Source organism: Trachemys scripta, chromosome 3 (assembly GCF_013100865.1).
Source record: "Trachemys scripta elegans isolate TJP31775 chromosome 3, CAS_Tse_1.0, whole genome shotgun sequence".
Classification (NCBI taxonomy): Eukaryota; Metazoa; Chordata; order Testudines; family Emydidae; genus Trachemys; species Trachemys scripta.
This window is the reverse complement of record NC_048300.1, coordinates 20,416,404-20,435,233: the sequence shown is the minus strand read 5'-3', so window position 1 is coordinate 20,435,233 and position 18,830 is coordinate 20,416,404. Positions and strand designations below refer to the sequence as shown.

At 43.4% G+C, this 18,830-nt stretch overlaps 1 protein-coding gene across 1 annotated transcript in view; it reads right to left on the bottom strand.

Moving 5' to 3' along the window:
• The window catches only part of USP34 (ubiquitin specific peptidase 34), a 272,737-nt gene that overhangs the window by 113,050 nt on the left and 140,857 nt on the right, over window positions 1-18,830 (bottom strand). The window contains exons 31-35 of the mRNA XM_034764180.1: window positions 14,356-14,438; window positions 13,483-13,523; window positions 12,385-12,509; window positions 11,511-11,663; window positions 11,214-11,318 (exon numbers count right to left, since the gene is read on the bottom strand). Of these exons, the coding sequence (XP_034620071.1) occupies window positions 11,214-11,318; window positions 11,511-11,663; window positions 12,385-12,509; window positions 13,483-13,523; window positions 14,356-14,438 (507 nt within the window). The remainder of the gene's footprint in view (window positions 1-11,213; window positions 11,319-11,510; window positions 11,664-12,384; window positions 12,510-13,482; window positions 13,524-14,355; window positions 14,439-18,830) is intronic.

Below are 18,830 nucleotides of genomic sequence, written 5' to 3'. Positions count from 1 at the left end.
AGAGGTCCCAATAAGGCCAATGAGCAGGATCATAATTAAGGCTATGATTTAGTCACTGAGGTTGTGGAAGTCATGGAATTCATGACTTCCAGTGACCTCCATGACTTCAGCGGTCGGGAGCTGCAGGGTCCCCCGCCACTGGCAGGGGCTGGGAGCTGCAGGGTATCCCCACCGCCTCTAGCGGTCCCCACATCTCCCGGCCAGTGTGGGCAGTGGGGTACCCCACAGCTCCCGGCTCCCGCGGATGGCGGAGAACCCCTGAGCTCGTTTGCAGCCATGGGGGAACCCCCAAGATCCCGTCCACCGGCGGAACCCCTGAGAGGCCAGCCGCCAGGGGCGGCAGGATGGAGGAATCCCCAAGATCCCAGGCACTGGTGGCAGGGGAACCTCTAAGCTCCCGGTCCTAGCGGGCCTCAGGAGCTGCAGGCGGCAGGGGTACCCCGCAGCTTCCAGCCCCTGTGGGCGGTGGGAGAACCCCCGAGTGCCCCGCCACCGCAAGCCCCCTAAGCTGCGGGCAGTGAGGGTACCCCGCAGCTCCTGGCTGACACAGGAGCCAGGAGTATCCCACAGCTCCCAGCCCCCATGGACAGCTGCAGGCAGCTCCTCGACCCTGCGCAGCTGCCCCACTTCAGGCGTATGGGGACCCACTGAGCCTCATTTTGTCCTTGATATGTTTAGTAAAAGTCACTGACAGGTCACGATTTCCGTTAATTTTTCTTTTTTGCCTGTGACCTTTCCGTGACTTTCACTAAAAATATCCATGACAAAATCTTAGCCTTAATCATAAGTCATAGCGCAAGGTATAGATCACTGGTCATCCCAAGTGTTAACAGGCAGAGGTCTGGTATCCTGCCTTTTTGCATCTGCAGAGGAGAATGTCTCCTGGAGTAAACTGAACAGACCTGAAGCGGAAGTCTTGCTCCAGTGTAGGCCCCTGTGCCTCTAATCAGAGATTTTAGGTAGCTGTGTCATTCGGCCCACATATGCGCTCGCTCTCCCTCCCTTGTGGTGTGCCTTGAGATTACCTAGCACTAACTGTGGGTGAATCACCCCCTTTTCCTTCTCTACTGCAGAGTCCCATCTTGAGAGTTCTGAAGTAGAGAGGAGGAGGATGGGTTGTGGAGTACCCATAGGGACACATATCTCAAAGAACTATCGTTACTGTACGAGTTGAGTAACTTCCTCCTCTTCAAGTGGTGTCTCTATAAGTGTTCCACTGTAGGAGACTTCACAGCAGTATCCCCCATTGGGAAGCTGGAGCTTCATAGTGGAGTCTGTTATTGCAGAGAGCACAGTGGAGCTGAAGATGGCATTGTAGACTGAGGCTCCAGTGATCACATAATGTTCCGTGAAAGTATGGGCAGAGAAGTCCAAGTTGCTGCTCTGCAAATTTCCGAGATAAGGACATCTTTAAGGAATGTGACCAAGGTAGAGATCGGTGTGGAGTGCATATGGATTCCAGATGGAAGGGACAGGTTGCGCCCTTGATAAGAGTGATGAATGCAACCGGAGACCCATCTGGATAATCTTGGAGCTGATATTTAGGAGTCTTTCCACTAAGGAGAGGAAGAGCTTAGGAGACTTTCTGAAGTCCTTAGTCCTGTCCCAGTAAAATGTCTAACATCTCATGTGCAAAATCGCCTCCCTGCTGTCACAATGTGTGTTCAGGAAAAAACCTGGAAGATGGATTTATTGATTCAAATGAAAGGCAGAGGCCACTTTAGGGAGAAAGCTGAGATGCAATCTCAGTATTACTTTGTAATAAGTCTTTAAAAAGACCGTGAATGGTGGATGTGCTATCAAGGCTGCTATTTCTCCTACGCATCTAGCTGAAGTGATGGCAATCAAAAATGCTGTCTTCATGGACAGGTGTAAGAGTCCGCTCGGACCGGTTCTATTGCCCGTAGGTATAACAGATTATCTATGCAGGTTCTCATGAGAAGGGTCCCTGAAGAGGGACAGGGAAGGAGGAATGGAGAAGGGATGTGAACTGAATGGTGTAGCCCTCGAAAATAAATCTCTAAAACCCATCTGTTAGAGGTTACATTCTCCCAACTGCTGTAAAAGAAAGTCAGGCAATTTCCGAAGGGCAGGTGAGTAGATGGTAGTGGATGTTGAAAGACATGGTTGTTCGGGACCTCAACCAACCTGTCAAAAGTGCTTAGAAGAAGCAGTCAGAGTTCATGGATTTTGGTGCTGACAGCTTCAGCTTTTATATCCTGGGCCTCTTTTGCTGCGGCTCATAATAGCTTTGTGATGGTGGGTATTGGGAAGTGATCTGTGTTGCAGTTGAGAGCCATATTGCTTCTCTTTTGTTCCACAATTTAGATACCCAGGGAGCGCAACCTGGCATGGGAATCCTTCAGGGTGTGGAGAGAGGCATCAGGGTTTTATCAGCGAAGAGCTTGGGCCCTTCGAACAGGAGATCCTCAACTGTTGTATGCATCTCTTTTGGCAACCAGGTATAACCAGGAAGCCTGCCTCATTACCACAGCCATGGAGACCAAAGCCATGGAGACCAAATGGGCTGAGGTGTCCAATGCTGTCTGTAGCGCAGTTCTGGCCACTAATTGGCCCTTGCTGACAATGGCCTGAAATTGCTCTTTTTGCACCTCCAGTAAAGGTAGAAACAATGTCCTGAGTTTCCCATAATTAATAAAATCATATTTGGCCATGACAGCTTAATAATTTGCGACCCTGAACAGTAATGTCTCTGACTAAAATGCCTTCCTACCAAAGAGAGACAGTCTTTTCCAATCTCAATCATATGGGTTGACTTAATATGATGTTGTTTGCCCCATGTATTAACCATGTCTATTACAATCGAGTTGAGTTGAGGGTGTTGGGAGGGATGTAATATTTCTTTCAGAGTAACAGCTGTGTTAGTCTGTATCCGCAAAAAGAAGAACAGGAGTACTTGTGGCACCTTAGAGACTAACAAATTTATTAGAGCATAAGCTTTCGTGGACTACAGCCCACTTCTTCGGATGCATATAGAATGGAACATATATTGAGGAGATATATATACACACATACAGAGAGCATAAACAGGTGGGAGTTGTCTTACCAACTCTGAGAGGCCAATTAATTAAGAGAAAAAAAACTTTTGAAGTGATAATCAAGCTAGCCCAGTACAGACAGTTTGAGAAGAAGTGTGAGAATACTTACAAGGGGAGATAGATTCAATGTTTGTAATGGCTCAGCCATTCCCAGTCCTTATTCAAACCGGAGTTGATTGTGTCTAGTTTGCATATCAATTCTAGCTCTGCAGTCTCTCTTTGGAGTCTGTTTTTGAAGTTTTTCTGTTGTAATATAGCCACCCGCAGGTCTGTCACTGAATGACCAGACAGGTTAAAGTGTTCTCCCACTGGTTTTTGAGTATTTTGATTCCTGATGTCAGATTTGTGTCCATTAATTCTTTTGCGTAGAGACTGTCCGGTTTGGCCAATGTACATGGCAGAGGGGCATTGCTGGCACATGATGGCATATATCACATTGGTAGATGTGCAGGTGAACGAGCCCCTGATGGTATGGCTGATGTGATTAGGTCCTATGATGATGTCACTTGAATAGATATGTGGACAGAGTTGGCATCGGGGTTTGTTACAAAAGTTTTTTTTTTTTTTTCTCTTAATTAATTGGCCTCTCAGAGTTGGTAAGACAACTCCCACCTGTTTATGCTCTCTGTATGTGTGTATATATATCTCCTCATTATATGTTCCATTCTATATGCATCCGAAGAAGTGGGCTGTAGTCCACGAAAGCTTATGCTCTAATAAATTTGTTAGTCTCTAAGGTGCCACAAGTACTCCTGTTCTTCTTTTTGTAATATTTCTTGTCAGCTCTCTTGCATATCAGTGCAATGCAGGGTGGTGACTGTCAGATGACTTTGGCTGGATCTAGAATCACCTTGTTAATGGGGAGGGCGATTCTGGATGAGGAGGGCTATCAACCAGTTTGTGATGAGTATCTGCCACCTCCTGTAGGGGAATTTGCAGCTCATCCACCACTCTCTTTGTAAAGATGAGAAGGTTACCGATCTTGTGCAGTAACTGAGGTTCTTCAAGATGGTTGTCCCTGTGGGTCCTCCACTTTAGGTGTCTTGGCGCCATGTGCTTGTAATCAGAGATTTGTGGTAGCAGTGCCCGGTTGGGCCACACACATGCCATACCCATCTCATGCCACTCCGAGTGGTTATATAGCAGTGCACAGCCAACCATCCCCGAGTTCCTTTTCTACCTCAGAGAATCGACGTGAAACTCCAAAGTAGAGGGAAGAAGAGTGGGTAGTAGAGCACCCACAGGGACAACCACCTCAGTTACTGCACAAGATGAGTAAACTCTTCTTCTTCGAGGAGTGTCCCCGTGGGTGCTCCAATTTAGGTGACTGTTGAGCAGTGCGAGGGGAGGGGCTTTGGTGTTGGTCTATTGATGATGGAAAACACTACGTCCAAACTGAGCAGCTGCTGCTGTTCGTTGTTCTAAAGCATAGTGTTTAATGAAAGTATGGGCTGATGCTCTAGAAATGTCAGTGATAGGTACATTACTGAGAAAGGCCACAGATGTTGCTAATGCTCTGGTGGAGTGTGTGCAAACTCCCAGTGGAAGTTGCAGATTGTTGTTTTTGTAGCCCAAATGGATACATCCATATATCCATTTGGATAGTCTCTGTTTTGAGATGCTTTGGCCCCTTGAGCATTCTGTTATGGAAAAGAATAGTCTAGGTGATTTTCTGAATGTTTTTGTTCTTTCTATATAGAAAGCTAATGCTATACGAAGTGTAGCATATGGAGTGAGGCCTCCCTCTCATCAGCGAGTGGCTTTGGGAAAAATATAGGTAAGTAGATGGGTTGATTTAAATGAAAAGGGGAGGCGACCTTGGGTATGAATTTAGAATGCGGACATAGGATTACTTTATCCTTAAAGAATGTTGTATAAGGTGGGTGTGCCATTAGGGCACCTAATTCTCCCACCCGTCTTGTGGACATGATGGCAATGAGGAAAGCCACCTTCACTGATAAGTGAAACAAAGAGCAAGTTGCAAGGAATTCAAATGGTTTTTCCATGAGATAGCATAGAACAAGGTTGAGCTCCCAGATGGGAGTAGGGTTTCTTAGTGTGCGATAAGTGTTTTCTATGCCTTTAAGGAAGTGTTTAATCTTCAAGTGAGTAAATACAGTGACTCCGTCCACCTTGTCATGGAAGATGATCATGGCAGCCAAGTGTCCTCTGATGGAGCTTGTGGATACACCAATTCCAAAGGCGTATTGCCTCTGTACACAGGGAGTATGATCGTGCTGCTCCTTCTTGGCAATTTATATAGAACATGCACGCTATATTGTCCGTGAGGATCTTGATGACATTATTCTTGATTAAAGAAATAAGTGCTTGCATGCATTTCAGACTGCCTTTAGCACCAATAAGTCTATGTGCAGGTTGGACTCCGCTGGAGACCAGTGGCCTTGGATCATATTGTTGTGTAGATGTGCCCCCCAACCTACTAGGGAAGTGTCTATTGTGATTGTCATGGTTGGAGCTTTCTGTTGGAAAGGAACTCCTGAGCAGACGTTCTGTGGTTGTGTCCACCATATTAGCAAGTCTTTTACCCTGCGTGGCATTGTGAGGCGTTGGTAGAGAGAATGTCTGTGCGGTATATACGCTGTTTGAAGCCAGGCCTGCAAGCATCTCAGGTGGAGCCTGGCATGTTGTACAACGAAAGTTGTCACCGACATATGCCCCGGGAGTTGTAAGCATGTTCTGGCGGATGTTTGTGGGCTGTCCATCACTGTTGAAATTAGGTTGACCAAAGTGAGGAAGCATTGTTGGGGTAACATTGCTGTTGCTGTGAGATAATCGAGGTAGGCTCCTATGAATTCCAACTTTTGGACAGGAACCGGTGTGGACTTTTGTACATTTATTTGCAGTCCTAGGTCTGTGAACAGGGTTATTGTGCTCTGTGTGGTGTTTATTCCTTTTTGCTGTGTTGGTGCCCTTATCAGGCAGTCGTCTAAGTATAGAAATATCGTCACTCCTTGTCTGTGGAGGTGAGCTGCAATGGCAGCAAGAAGCTTGGAAAAAACTCTTGGGGCCATGGAAAAGCCAAAGGGTAGTACTCGGTATTGGAAATGCTGTTTCCGTACAGTGAATGCTGTGTTCTCATGAATTTGTTGAGTTTTTGTTAATTTCTGAGTTAGAAAGTAATGGGAATAAAAACCTCTCCCCGTGTTGTGATGGTACGAGTTCCACACCACATAACTGTACAAGGTGGTTTATTTCCTGTTGTAAGGGTCCTGGAAGAGGGATGGGGAAGGGGAGTAGGTAGGTGGGATAGAAATAATGGGGATGGAGTAGCCCTTCTGGATAATCTCTAAAACCCATTTGTCTGTCATGATGGTATTCCAGACTGGGTAGTATGGTGACAGACGGTCTACGAATGGGCAGGGGACCATTTCTGGTTCTGGAATCAGAGACTGTGGAGTTCTCATGCCCTCGACCACACCTTCAAAATTACGGTCTGGAGGTTGATGGTTGAGACATCAAAGGTTGATCTTGGATCTGTTGACATCGGTTTTGTGTGCAAATAATTTCTGACCTTCAAAGGGTAAGTCCTCAACCATGGCCTGGACCTTCCTTGGGAATCCAGAGAGATGGAGCTAGGATGCACGGCACATGACAATTGATGTGGCGATGGATCGTGCTGCCATGTCTGCAGAATCAAGGGAAGCCTGGAGGGCCGTGCTGGCGATGAGAGACCCTTCGGAAATGTTTGCTTTGTACTGTTTCTTTTCTGTCATGAGGCACATTTTCAATAAAGGTTAACATTTTGGAGAACAGATTGTGTGTATATTTAGCCAGCAGGGCTGCATAGTTAGCTATGTGGAACAGAAGCGTAGCTAAGGAATAGGCTTTCCCCATGAAAAGTTTTAGCCTTTTCTAATGGGGTCGTTCAGGACTGGTGTTGTTTCCCCCTTTGATTGACCACCTTCACCATTAGGGAGTTTGGTGCATGGTGTGTGAATAAAAATTCAGCTCCTTTTGCTGACATAATACTTTTTGTCAGATGTCTTACACGAAGGTGGTGAAGTAGCTGGAGTCTACCAGATGATTTTCGCAGGCTCCATAATAGCATCATTTATCAGCAGGGCTATCTTTGCTGATGGGGATGCCTGGAGTATGTCAGTGAGCTTATGTTGGGCTTCTGGTAGCTGTGCCAACAAAATGTCTAGGGATTCAGCAACCCTTTTGAAGAGGTCCTGAAAGGATCTGAAAGCATCCCCCGTAGTAGGGGGTGATGGCATTATGGTTTTGTCTGGTGACGAAGATGAGATGTGACTGGGTGGTGAAGTGTCCTGTTCGGCTGTGTGCTCAAGTTCCTCAGCATCTTCTTGTGTTTCAGAGGGTGCCGGACAGCAGGTATTCTGGACCTCGGCAGGCTAGCTGGACTGCGGTTTTGGGCCCTAGACATTGCCCATGGATCCCAGTACGACCAGTTAGTTGGGAATGGTAGGAGGGTGGTGCCTGTGGGTGATCATATCGTCCTCGTATATCTGCAGGTGGTTGTTGACAAGATGGTCCTGGCTTTGGTGAGGAAAGATGAGGAGTATATATTACTGCATCATCCTCTTCTTCCTTGTCACTGGAGACGGGGGGTGGGGGCTGATCTGCAGGGAGTAGTCAGCTGGCTAGGTACCGATCTGAATGGGGTACCCTCGGTGCCAAGTAGAGGAGATTCAGGTGTTGAAGCAACTACCAGGTCCGGATGTCTCATGAACTGCTGTGGTACCGTGAGGCTTGGTTCCAGAGATGGCACTGCGGACAGCCCGGGAGCATGAGTTGAAGCAGCCGGTGTCGAGGACTTAGAGCTGTGCGGCATAGGTACAGCAGGTGGTGCCATTGTACTGCTCGGGGCTGAGATCTTCTTCAGCTCTGTGGGCGCCGAACTGGAAGGTTTCTCTTTGCTATGTGAACCTCCATTAGAGTGTGCCCACACAGAGTCTTTAGCTCTTCGGGAACACTCGGTGCTGGTGCCACCCTGTCCGACGCTCTTGGTGCCGTCGGTACCGGGGCAGATTTTTCTGTTGGAAATCACTTTCGTTTAGGCAATTCTCGGTGTGGAGATGTCTGCAACTGCTTTTTGGTAGCCTTTCTAGGAGTAGGCTCCTTGGCAGCCGATGTTGAAGTGGAGCCCCTGTCATTGGCGACTGTTGGTCAGAGGGTGACCTGGACTCGGAGTCAGAGGCTGGTCTGAGGGATTTCTCCATCATGAGGAGCTTCAGTTGGAGATCCCTGGCTTTTCTTGCCCTAGCTGTCATTTTTTTTGCAGTGTGGGCACTTTTGAGTAATGTGTGTCTTGCCAAGGCAGTGGACACATTGAGCCTGGCCAGTATGGATAGTCTGCAAGTTAGGCAGATTTAAAACCAGGTGAGCTGGGCATGCCTGAAGGAGCGGTCTCTTAGAGAAAAAATCAGGGGTAAACCCAGTTGAGGTAAAGGCTGTATGACTGCCGGAGAGGCAGGGGTAGATAGGGAAGATACATAAAAAAAAAAAAAAAAAAAAAGGTTTTCTTTTAAGAAATTAAAGTAAGTCAATACATATGAAAACTAACTACAATTAAGGTAACCTATCGCTATAAACTAACTACTATAAATCTTATCTGAGCTAAGAGAGGGCGCTGCTGATTGTTCTGACTCAAGCCAAAGGCGGTAGAGAAGGGACTGGGGGACGGTTGGTTGCGCACCACTATGTAACTGCTCAGAGCCACGCAAGAAGGCTACGGTGCATGCGTGGCCCAACCAGGCACTGCTAACACAAATCTCCGATCATTCTTTTTATCCTTTTTTATTTTTTTTAAAAAAGACATTAAAAGTCTGAACTACTAACACCATCAAAGAGGGAAGGTCCCCCATGAAAAGGGTGGGAAGCAGGAAATAAAGGTTATTTTCTTTCTTTTTTTTAAATTCCAATGGGGTAAACAGAAACTCTAACTATTAAGGGAAATAAAGGAACTATGAACAACTACTACTTATGGTACAGACGCAAAGAATGAAGAAACAACTGCTCACTCAATTTGAGGCCAAAGGTTGTCAAGAAGGAACTTTGGGTGGATTGACTGCACAGAGCTAGATAGCCTTGATGCAGCCTCTTGAGGGAGAGGACATGTGTGGGCCGAATGGACACTGCTACCTAAAATCTCCGATTAGAGGCGTGGGGCGCAGATACACCTATCGTGGAGCACCCAGAGGGACACTACTAGAAGAACCGAAAGTTCTGAGTCAGAATGCTTCTCCACATATTGTACGGGAGGTGACAACCCCTCTTCCTGAATAGTAAAAGTCATAAGCAGTCAGTGACCCAGCAGATCTAGCTACCAAAATGAGTCTGGAGGCTGCAAGGAAGGCTCATTTGGTAATATGAGGTCTTTACAGCATTGTAACTCCTGAGGTACCAGGCCACAACAGAGCTTGGTACAGCCACCGAGGTTGTTCCCGATGCCATTGTCAGAGGCGCTGGTGTCAGTACCAAGGGAACTGTGGATTCCAAGGAGGCTGCTCTCTTGGTAGCAGTAGTGGTCTTTGGCTCTGTGTCCTTTACCACTGAGGTATGGGACTTAGATGAAGACTTAGAGTGCTTCACAGTACCTGAGTATTCAGAGCCTCACTAGCACTCCTCTTGGGGCCTGAGGTCTCCGGTGACCTAAACCTCTTTGAGGAGGAACTCTCCGTTCTGCTCCTCTTATCCCACTCCGCAGTCTTTGAGTGGGAAGCTCTCTGTATTGCTGGAGCGATTATTGGTACCTCCCTCGTGCAGAGTGCCAGAGACCGAGTCTCAACGTTGCCATCCTCTTGAAAGATCTTGGGGACCATGCTCTTGATGTAGACACAGCACTAACAGAAACAGACAGTCCTTGGTACAGGGGGGTTCTCTGTACCCAGGTCTGAAGCCAGTCTTAAGGCTTGCTCCATCATTAAAAATCTATACTTAATTTCCCTGTTTTTAAAGAAATGCAAATCTTGCACTTCCTGAGGATATGAGAGTCTCCCAAGCACCATATACACTGAATGTCTGTCACTGACAGGAACAGCCTCTCAACAGGAGATGCACCTTTTAAAACCTGGAGAGCCCGGCATCTCAGATAGAAGCAAAAAGCCTTCTGGACCCCTCACAATAGGGGAAAAAAGAAAAGTATGAGTGTGTGTGTGTATATTTATTTATTTATTATGAAAAAGAAAAACAGGAACAACAGTTCCAACAACTATAAGGTTTTAATATTCTACAACTACTAAATAACTAATAGTATCTACTATTATAAAGAGAAAACAGGCACACACTAAACTCCATCTCTGGCTGAGAAGGAACCGAGGGCAGTTCACTCGCATAGTCCTATATAGCCTCAATATTGGGCACAAGTATGTATACTGTGCATGTGCAGGCCAAACAGGCACTGATACCAAAAACCTACAACCAGAGGTGCAGGGCACACACATACCTGAAGTAGGGCACCCACAAGGAAACTACTTGAAGAATTTGCAATTTACAGCCATCTAAATGTCATTTTTCAATAAATGCGCATGTACCAACATTGTTATATTTTTATAGTGATATTTATTTTTTCGATCCCCAGAAACAACAATATTAGCTATATTATGTAAAAATTATGAGCAAAGGATCATAGATTAGAAAAGACCAATTTTAAGGGAAGTTTTCAAATTGCTTGCTCTCACTTACTCATGTGTTGAAAGGGAGTAAGGAGTTCCGTGCATGTGCGACCTGCAAAAAGCCTCAGCAAAATAGCAACCCAGCTAACTAAGATGCTCTCTGTGAGTATGCAAGTTCTCCTAAAAGATCTCTATGTACACAAATTGGTCTTGCAGTATAAATGTCAGTATTCATGAGGGAGTTTGGGGTTTTGTCCTTTTATTTTTGTAAGAAACACTAGACAAAGTTATTTGATGGAAATATATTGTAGCTGCTCTACATAACTTTTAAATAAATATCTATAGTTGGCTGTAATGTTATACATTTATTTAAAATAGCACAATTTTGAGTTTAATTCAGGAGTAAAAATTTCATCAAATGCAAGTTATCACATAATATTCAATTACTGCATTTGGAGTTACAATGACTTGGTTTGAACTTAAAATACTCATAATAACCAATGTCACAAAAGCAAAAGAAAACGACCCATTTTAATGAATGTAAATTAACTGTACCTACCTGACTGGCATCTTTTACATGTATGTTATCAATCAGTTTGCATAGCAACCAAAAATATTCCTTACAACCAGATCGTAACACTGGTTCCTCTTCATAATCCTCTATCTGTGAAAATAAATGCCTTTTTATTCACAAATATAACTGACAAAAAACTTGCTTAACTTAAACTCTGATAAAACAAGATGATAAATCTATTAACTGCTATAGGACTTACTATTTCTGACATAAATGAGAATGATGGAAAGCAGTTGCAATTCATATTTAACATAAAGCTGGAATGAATAGTTAAATTCTTACCCGGATAGGTTTCAATGCCTGAGCATCAGGAAGAAATTTTAATAATGTTGATGAGGCCAGTAGCAGAAAGGATCGATTAATTGAGTCTCCCCCATCCAAACCACAGAGAGATAATTTGTACAGACCATTACAGGACTCATGGCGAACTGCAGTCTTCAAGAAAATATTTCAAATAAAATCAAATTGTTAAAATAACACTGCATATGCGATTTCCTTTTTCACTTTTGCCTAATATATGTATATACATAACAGTTCTCCAAATACTATTAAACAACTTAGGCAGAGTATATTTCTATAGAAGTATCTTTTATAAAGTGCAGAGGAGTCCAAACTATCTAAAAACTACAAACTTATTACTAAAACTACAAGAACTATTTACACTAAAATTGTCAGAAAAAAACACTAAGAGAAGGATTGCCAAACAATGAGGGGGTCCCAGCAACCATCACAGGCGGTAAAAAAGAACTGAAGGGGAGCAGGGTTGGCAGGGCCCTTTATAACAATGCTATGAGAATGCGACTCCACAGGGTGCTGGAGCCAACCCAACAGATACCACACAAAGGGAAAAAATTCTGGCAGCTGTGCTGGGGTGCGTACACACGTACTTTGGAACGGACATGTGCAAGAACTTGAAGAAGAGCAGGAGTTTATAATGGGAATTGATTAACTATACACCTTTAACTGTACATGTTGCAATTGGCACTTGCTATATTTTGACTAAAGAAAGAAAAGTTAAACAGTCTTTTTTAAGTAATGGCATTAGTAGGCAATACAATCCTCTGAATTCTGATGGAGTAACATCAGATGACACTAGGGCTGGATTTGGTCCTTATTAATTATTAACTAATATGCAATGATCTCTCCATTATCTTACCTCTGGAATAAGAAGGGTAAGTTTCTTTAGCCAATCTTGTAAATGATCACTATCTGCCAGGCTGGATTTCACCAAAGAACAGCAGTGGGCCCAACTCACCAAGAGCCACATTGAATAATGAGTAACTAAAGGGATAAGAGGTGGAATAAAGTCACCATGTAATTGCTACATTAAAAAGCTTTTTGGGTTGAAAAGTCACAAAGGACAAAAGCATATAACATATTTCTCTCACTTGTAATAATGAGTGACAAAGGACCCTCATTTTGGCATTTAGGATGCCACTAAAGCTGAAGTAATATATCCATTTGGTTACTAAATGTTGATTCTCTTTCTTTATTACACTACACTAATGAGACACCACTCAGAGGCACAATTCCTTCCCTGCTTCCCCACTGCTCAAGAGGTGGGAGGTAATTTGCTGATACAGCACTAAATTATGGCACTCCCTGAACCAGCCAGCTCTTCCTACTCCTCTCTTCCCACCAGCTAAAGGCCAATTTCTGGCAGGTGATACACACAGGGTGTCAGAATTCTGGCTCCAAAATCCACAGATACACCACTCTCGGGCCCTTGGTGACAGGATACAGAAGAGCACTCCAGAATAGGGCATAAGGCTAAGGGGAGATGCCTGTGTATTTGTGAACATATAAGCTGTAACTTGACAATGGCTCCTATACACAGAATTCTCACAGGAATAATCTCAGGGAGTTGAGGGGGGATTGCTGGCGGAGTCAAAGACTGCTGCCAGTCAAAATACAGGTGAATATTCATGTCACATTTACAGTCTTGAAGGGAACCTATTTGGAAGGCAACAATTCCCCCAAGCAGCTTTCTCAAGCAGGACCCTTCTGTAAACTGAGCCTCGGGTTGAAGCTTTGTACATATCTAAAAGAATCTCCAGGGAAGATTCGTGGTGCAAATACTATCTGGCTTCCTCTGGGGATGGGAATCCCCACCTAGGGCACAGCAGGCTCCACTGACACACGGGAACACATCACTGCATTAGTTGGGATGAATCAAACCCATGGTCTGTAATAGTTGTATGATATTTTCACTATCATCCATTAATAAAAATTAACTATTTTCTACAGCACTAACCTTCATGTCTTGATCTGTGATCAGACTGAGCTTTCAACACCCTGTGCAGGAAGAAAATCAAATCAATTAAATGTTACTACAGAACAAAATAAATATATTATACCTGGAAATGTAAGAACTGAAAATGTACTTTTCTCATATTCACTTAAAATATATTCTTCCTCTCATAAAGTATAATATTAAGAGTAATTTTACTCTCAAATGTGACTATAATGGCATTATAGGATTCCATGTTTATTGTCACTCAATAGCTTCCACATAAATTCATTTCAGTTTATAAATAAGACAGTTTTTCTAACTATTGAGCCTGAAAACTCGAGCTGGAATCAAAAAGTAAAGGTGCTTTCCTTTCTGGCGCTACCACATATCACCAACAACTGTAAGTTTGTTGATGCAACCTTATACAACAAATATAGAAGGTACATCTAAAATAGGCCAAAACACTAATTTTCAAAATGTAGTCCTCAGGCGGCATCATATATAAGTGTACACACACATTATCAACACCAAAAAGCGAATAGGGATAGGAAAAGCACACAAGCAGTCAAACCAATACCATTCAAGCAAATTTATTTTAATCTTTTCTCCTTCATACTGTCCTGTAATCAAGACCTGTAATTGCTGCAGAGAGGGTATGGAAGTGGCTTTGGGAGGTGAGATGGTTCATGAAAGGATCATACTGTGGTTCATCATGTGAAATAAGTTTGAGAACCACTTGACTAAATTAATGAGGAAGTATACAACCATAGTTTAGTTTTTTTTATACCTTTTATTCATTTTTGACCTTTGAAAAACCATAGATTTAAGTTTAAAGCTATCATGAAAATGCATACATTTTTTAAACCGTACTACATAAATAAAAAGTTATTGTACCTAGGTGCCAAGTTGTCATACGTATAAGCAACTGACATAAGTCGCTGAATCAAACTTGTTCCCTGGACAAGTACAAGGAATACCTTTAAAAATCAAAGTTAAAAGAAAAAAGTTAATATAATAATGGGGTTAGATTATACACATTATGTCAATTTTAAAACAAACCAAAAACTGTGTGGGTGAGAGTGACTATACAAGAGACATTCGTAGTTAAACAGTTTTGCATTGTAATTCTCACTTATAGCCAGGGAGGGTGCAAGGATGTTTCGCGCCCTAGGCAAAACTTCCACCTTGCGCACCCCCAGCCCTCGAGATCTGTGGCAGCTCTCCACCCTAAGGTGGCCCCTCCTGCAGCAGCTCCCCCCCCCCGCCCTCAGCCCCCTCCCCACAGCTGCGCCCTTCCCCCCGCCCCCCCGCAGCAGATCCCCCCCGGCCCAGGGAGCCATGCGGCAGCTCCCTGCCCCAGCTCACATCTGCTCCGCCTCCTCCCCGAGCACGCCGTCGCCGCTCCACTTCTCCTGCCTCCCAGGTTTGTGGCGCCAATCAGCTGTTTGGCGCCACAAGCCTGGGAGGGAGAGAAGCAAAGCGGGGCGGCGTGCTCAGGGGAGGAGGCGGAGCAGAGGTGAGCTGGGGCGGGGAGTGGTTCCCCTGCGTGCCCCCCACCTTACTTGCTGCAGGCGGCCCTCCCTGTGCCCCTGCCCCAACTCCCTCCGCCTAAATGCCGACAACCGGGGCAGCCGAAGGAGGACCCGAAATGCCGCCCCCGAAATGCTATCGCCCTAGGCGACCGCCTAGGTCGCCTAACGGGTTGCACCGGCCCTGCTTATAGCAGGACCAAAATCCCTATATTTTACACTTTTTGACTTTTTTCAGACACCAAATTTGACAGTAAAACTTTTCAAGGAATATTTGAGTTTTCTGTGTAATTCTTGCATTAATTCTATATCTTTTGCAACAGAAACTTTTTAAAATTATTCTTCAAGTTGAGACTTGGTTTTCTGATATTTCCATGGGTTCCTCTAACTTAATAAATGTATGTTCCATTTAAGGCTATTTTCATTCATTACCTTAGTCTTGGACTATATAGTGGACTATATAGTGGGGATTAAAATAATCAAATTTAGAAGTTATTTTTAAAATTTGTCAAACTAATCCTAGGTTACAAAAATAACATACTATGATAGTGACAAGATAATCCATTATCTAATCTTGCATTAATAACAAATCTATGTTTCTAGCCATCATTGTTGTGAATAAAACCTTGAAAACATGAACAGAATGTAATTGTGGTTTCCTTCTCAGCTATGAGGGCTAGAAACCTTTCCCCCCATTCCACCGAAAGAACATCTGGAGAGACTCTTCTGGAACAACCAAGTAACAGGTACATTAGATGACAAAAACACCTGTCAATGATAATTATGACAAAGATAAAACATTTATGACTAAGAGCATTAATAAATCAAATAATAAAACCTTAATAAAATTTTAAAGTAGTCTATGCTATACAGGTTGCTACAGTCTCAAATTCTATTTTGCCTGAGACTTAACTCTCCCAGAAGTGTGATGTGCTGGTCTTGCAAACAATATTTAACAATACCAAACAGGATATCTGGCTACAATTCATAATTCTAGTCTATCGTTCCCCAAGATGTGCAGACAGTAAACTCAGCACCTATATGGTAAGAATGGCTCACACGCTCAACAGCAATTTATCCTCAGTGAGTCTCTCTCTAGCCATTTGAGGCCCGAATGATATTGGCCAAGTTTCAGGTTTGCCTGTATGCATCCGGGGAGGTAATATGGAGGACAGCAGGGCCAGCTCCAGGAACTAGCTTCTCAAGCAGGTGCTTGGGGCGGCCGCTCCGGAGAGGGGCGGCACGTTCAGGTATTCGGCGGACGGTCCCTCACTCTGCCTGGGAGCGAAGGACCTCCCGCCGATTGCTGCCGCAGATCACAATCACTGCCGCAGATCGCGATCGCGGCTTTTTTCTTTTTTTTGTTTTGGCTGCTTGGGGCGGCTAAAACCCTGGAGCCGGCCCTGGAGGACAGATTTTGTTATGAACAGCCAAGAGTGATGAAAAGCATATGGAAGAAATTTACCTTTCTCACCAGAGTTTTACAACTACAGAATAAATATGTTTAGTATTATGAAGTCACTCTAGTATTAAATTATGGTTAAAATTATTGAGGTCTTACTTCCATTCTAAAACCCTATTTTCAGTTGCTTTTAACTTTCTGAAAAGAGATAGCTTGAGGTAAAAAATTCTTGCTTGTTCTCAGTCCATTAGTCTTTTTTTAAATTGACTATAGAAGTCTATTTAACTCTTTTTGAGTTGCCTGATGTTTAAAAAAGGAAATAATGATTTTGACAGCTGAGAATTTTTTCTGACTCATTTTTACTCTTTGGATAATTAAACTCTTCTGTAAAATAAAGCTTAGTTCGGACATTGTCTTCACTTTATACAAAATCGTTTTACATACTTGAAGAAATTTGAAGGCGTTGGTTCCTAAGTCATGTTAAAAAAATAAAATAAAAAAACCCCAATAGGACCTGAGATTTTGGAAAACTGAGATCCTATCCAAAAGGTGATCTGAAACTATTTTGAAAAATACTACAACTACTTAAAAGATTATGTGCTGAATCCCCCATACCAACAGTGAGAATGGAAATGTAAGTATATTTCTGATGTTTAGATTTTCAGAAAGCCTTTGGACAAGGTTCCTCCAAAGGCTCTTAAGCAAAGTAAGCTCTGCAGGGATGAGAGGGAAGATCCTCCCATGGATGAATAAATACTTAAAAGATAGGAAACAAATGTTGGAATAAATGGTCAGTTTTCAGAATGGAGAGAGGTAAATAGTGGTGTCCCCCAGAGGTCTGTACTGGGACCAGTGCTGTTCAACATATTCATAAATGATCTGGAAAAGGGGGTAAACAGTGAGGATACAAAACTACTCAAGATAGTTAAGTCCAAAGCAGACTGAGATGAGTTACAAAGGAATCTCACAGAACTGGGTTACTGGGAATCAAAATTGCAGATGAAATTCAATGTTGATAAATGAAAAGTAACGCACATTGGAAAACAGAATCCCAACTATACATATAAAATAATGGGGTCTAAATTAGCTGTTACCACTCAAGAAAAGAGATCTTGGGGTCATTGTGGACAGTTCTCTGAAAACATCCACTCAATGTGCAGCGGCAGTCAAAAAAGCCAACAGAATGTTGGGAATCATTAAGAAAGAGATAAATAATAACACAGAAAATATCATATTGCCTCTATATAAATCCATGGTATGCCCACAGCTTGAATACTGCATGCAGATGTGGTTGCCCCATCTCAAAAAAGATATATTGGAATTAGAAAAGATACAGAAAGGGCAACAAAAATGATTAGGGGTATGGAACAGCTTCCATATGAGGAGAAATTAATAACACTGGGACTTTTCAGCTTGGAAAAGAGACGAGTAAGGGGGGGTGGGTATGATAGAGGTCTATAAAATCATGACTAGTGTCGAGAAAATAAATAAGGATGTGTTATTTACTCCCTCTCATAACACAAGAACTAGGGGTCACCACACTGAAATTAATAGGCAGCAGGTTTAAAACAAATAAAAGGAAGTATTCCTTCACACACTGCATAGTCAACCTGTGGAACTCTCCGCCAGAGGATGTTGTGAAGGCCAAGACTATAACAGGGTTCAAAAAGAACTACATAAATTAATGGAGGATAGGTCTATCAATGGCTATTAGCCAGGATGGGCAGCAATGGTGTCCCTAGCCTTTGTTCGCCAGAAGCTAGGAATGGGCGACAGGGCATGGATCACTTAACAATTACCTGGTCTGTTCATTCCCTCTGAAGCACATGGCATTGGACACTGTCAGAAGACAGGACAGTGGGCTAGATGGATCTTTGGTCTGTATGGCTGTTCTTTTGTTCTTATTTTTTGTTTTGTTGCATTTTTGGTTTTGTGAAAAGCAGTTCCTCTGCAACTGCTTTTTTTACTTGGTGTAATACCCACTGATGACAATCACCCCAGTAGTAGTTTCACAGCCCAGTAACAATCCACTGGTAGTGGACATGATTGTCACCAAACAATGCTAGAACCTGCTTGTGAGGTCACAGTAAGTCCTTGCCCTTCCAACAGTTCACCGTTTTTAACATTATTAATATTAATATGTTGTCCTCTTTAGCATATAAAATATAATATGAAAACCAAGCTTAAAAAAATATGTTACTGTTGGGGGTGGAAGAATAATAGGGACTTAACAGGTAGGTTCTACCACTGTTCAACAGTGGGTGTGATGGTGCCAGCACAATGCATGATGGGCCATCTTCAAAAGTAGGAATTGATGGAGGAAACAAAAGATAAAAACAACAAGGAGTCCGGTGGCACCTTAACATGCATCTGAAGAAGTAGGTTCTTTACCTCCGAAAGCTTATGCCCAAATATATCTGTTAGTCTTTAAGATGCTA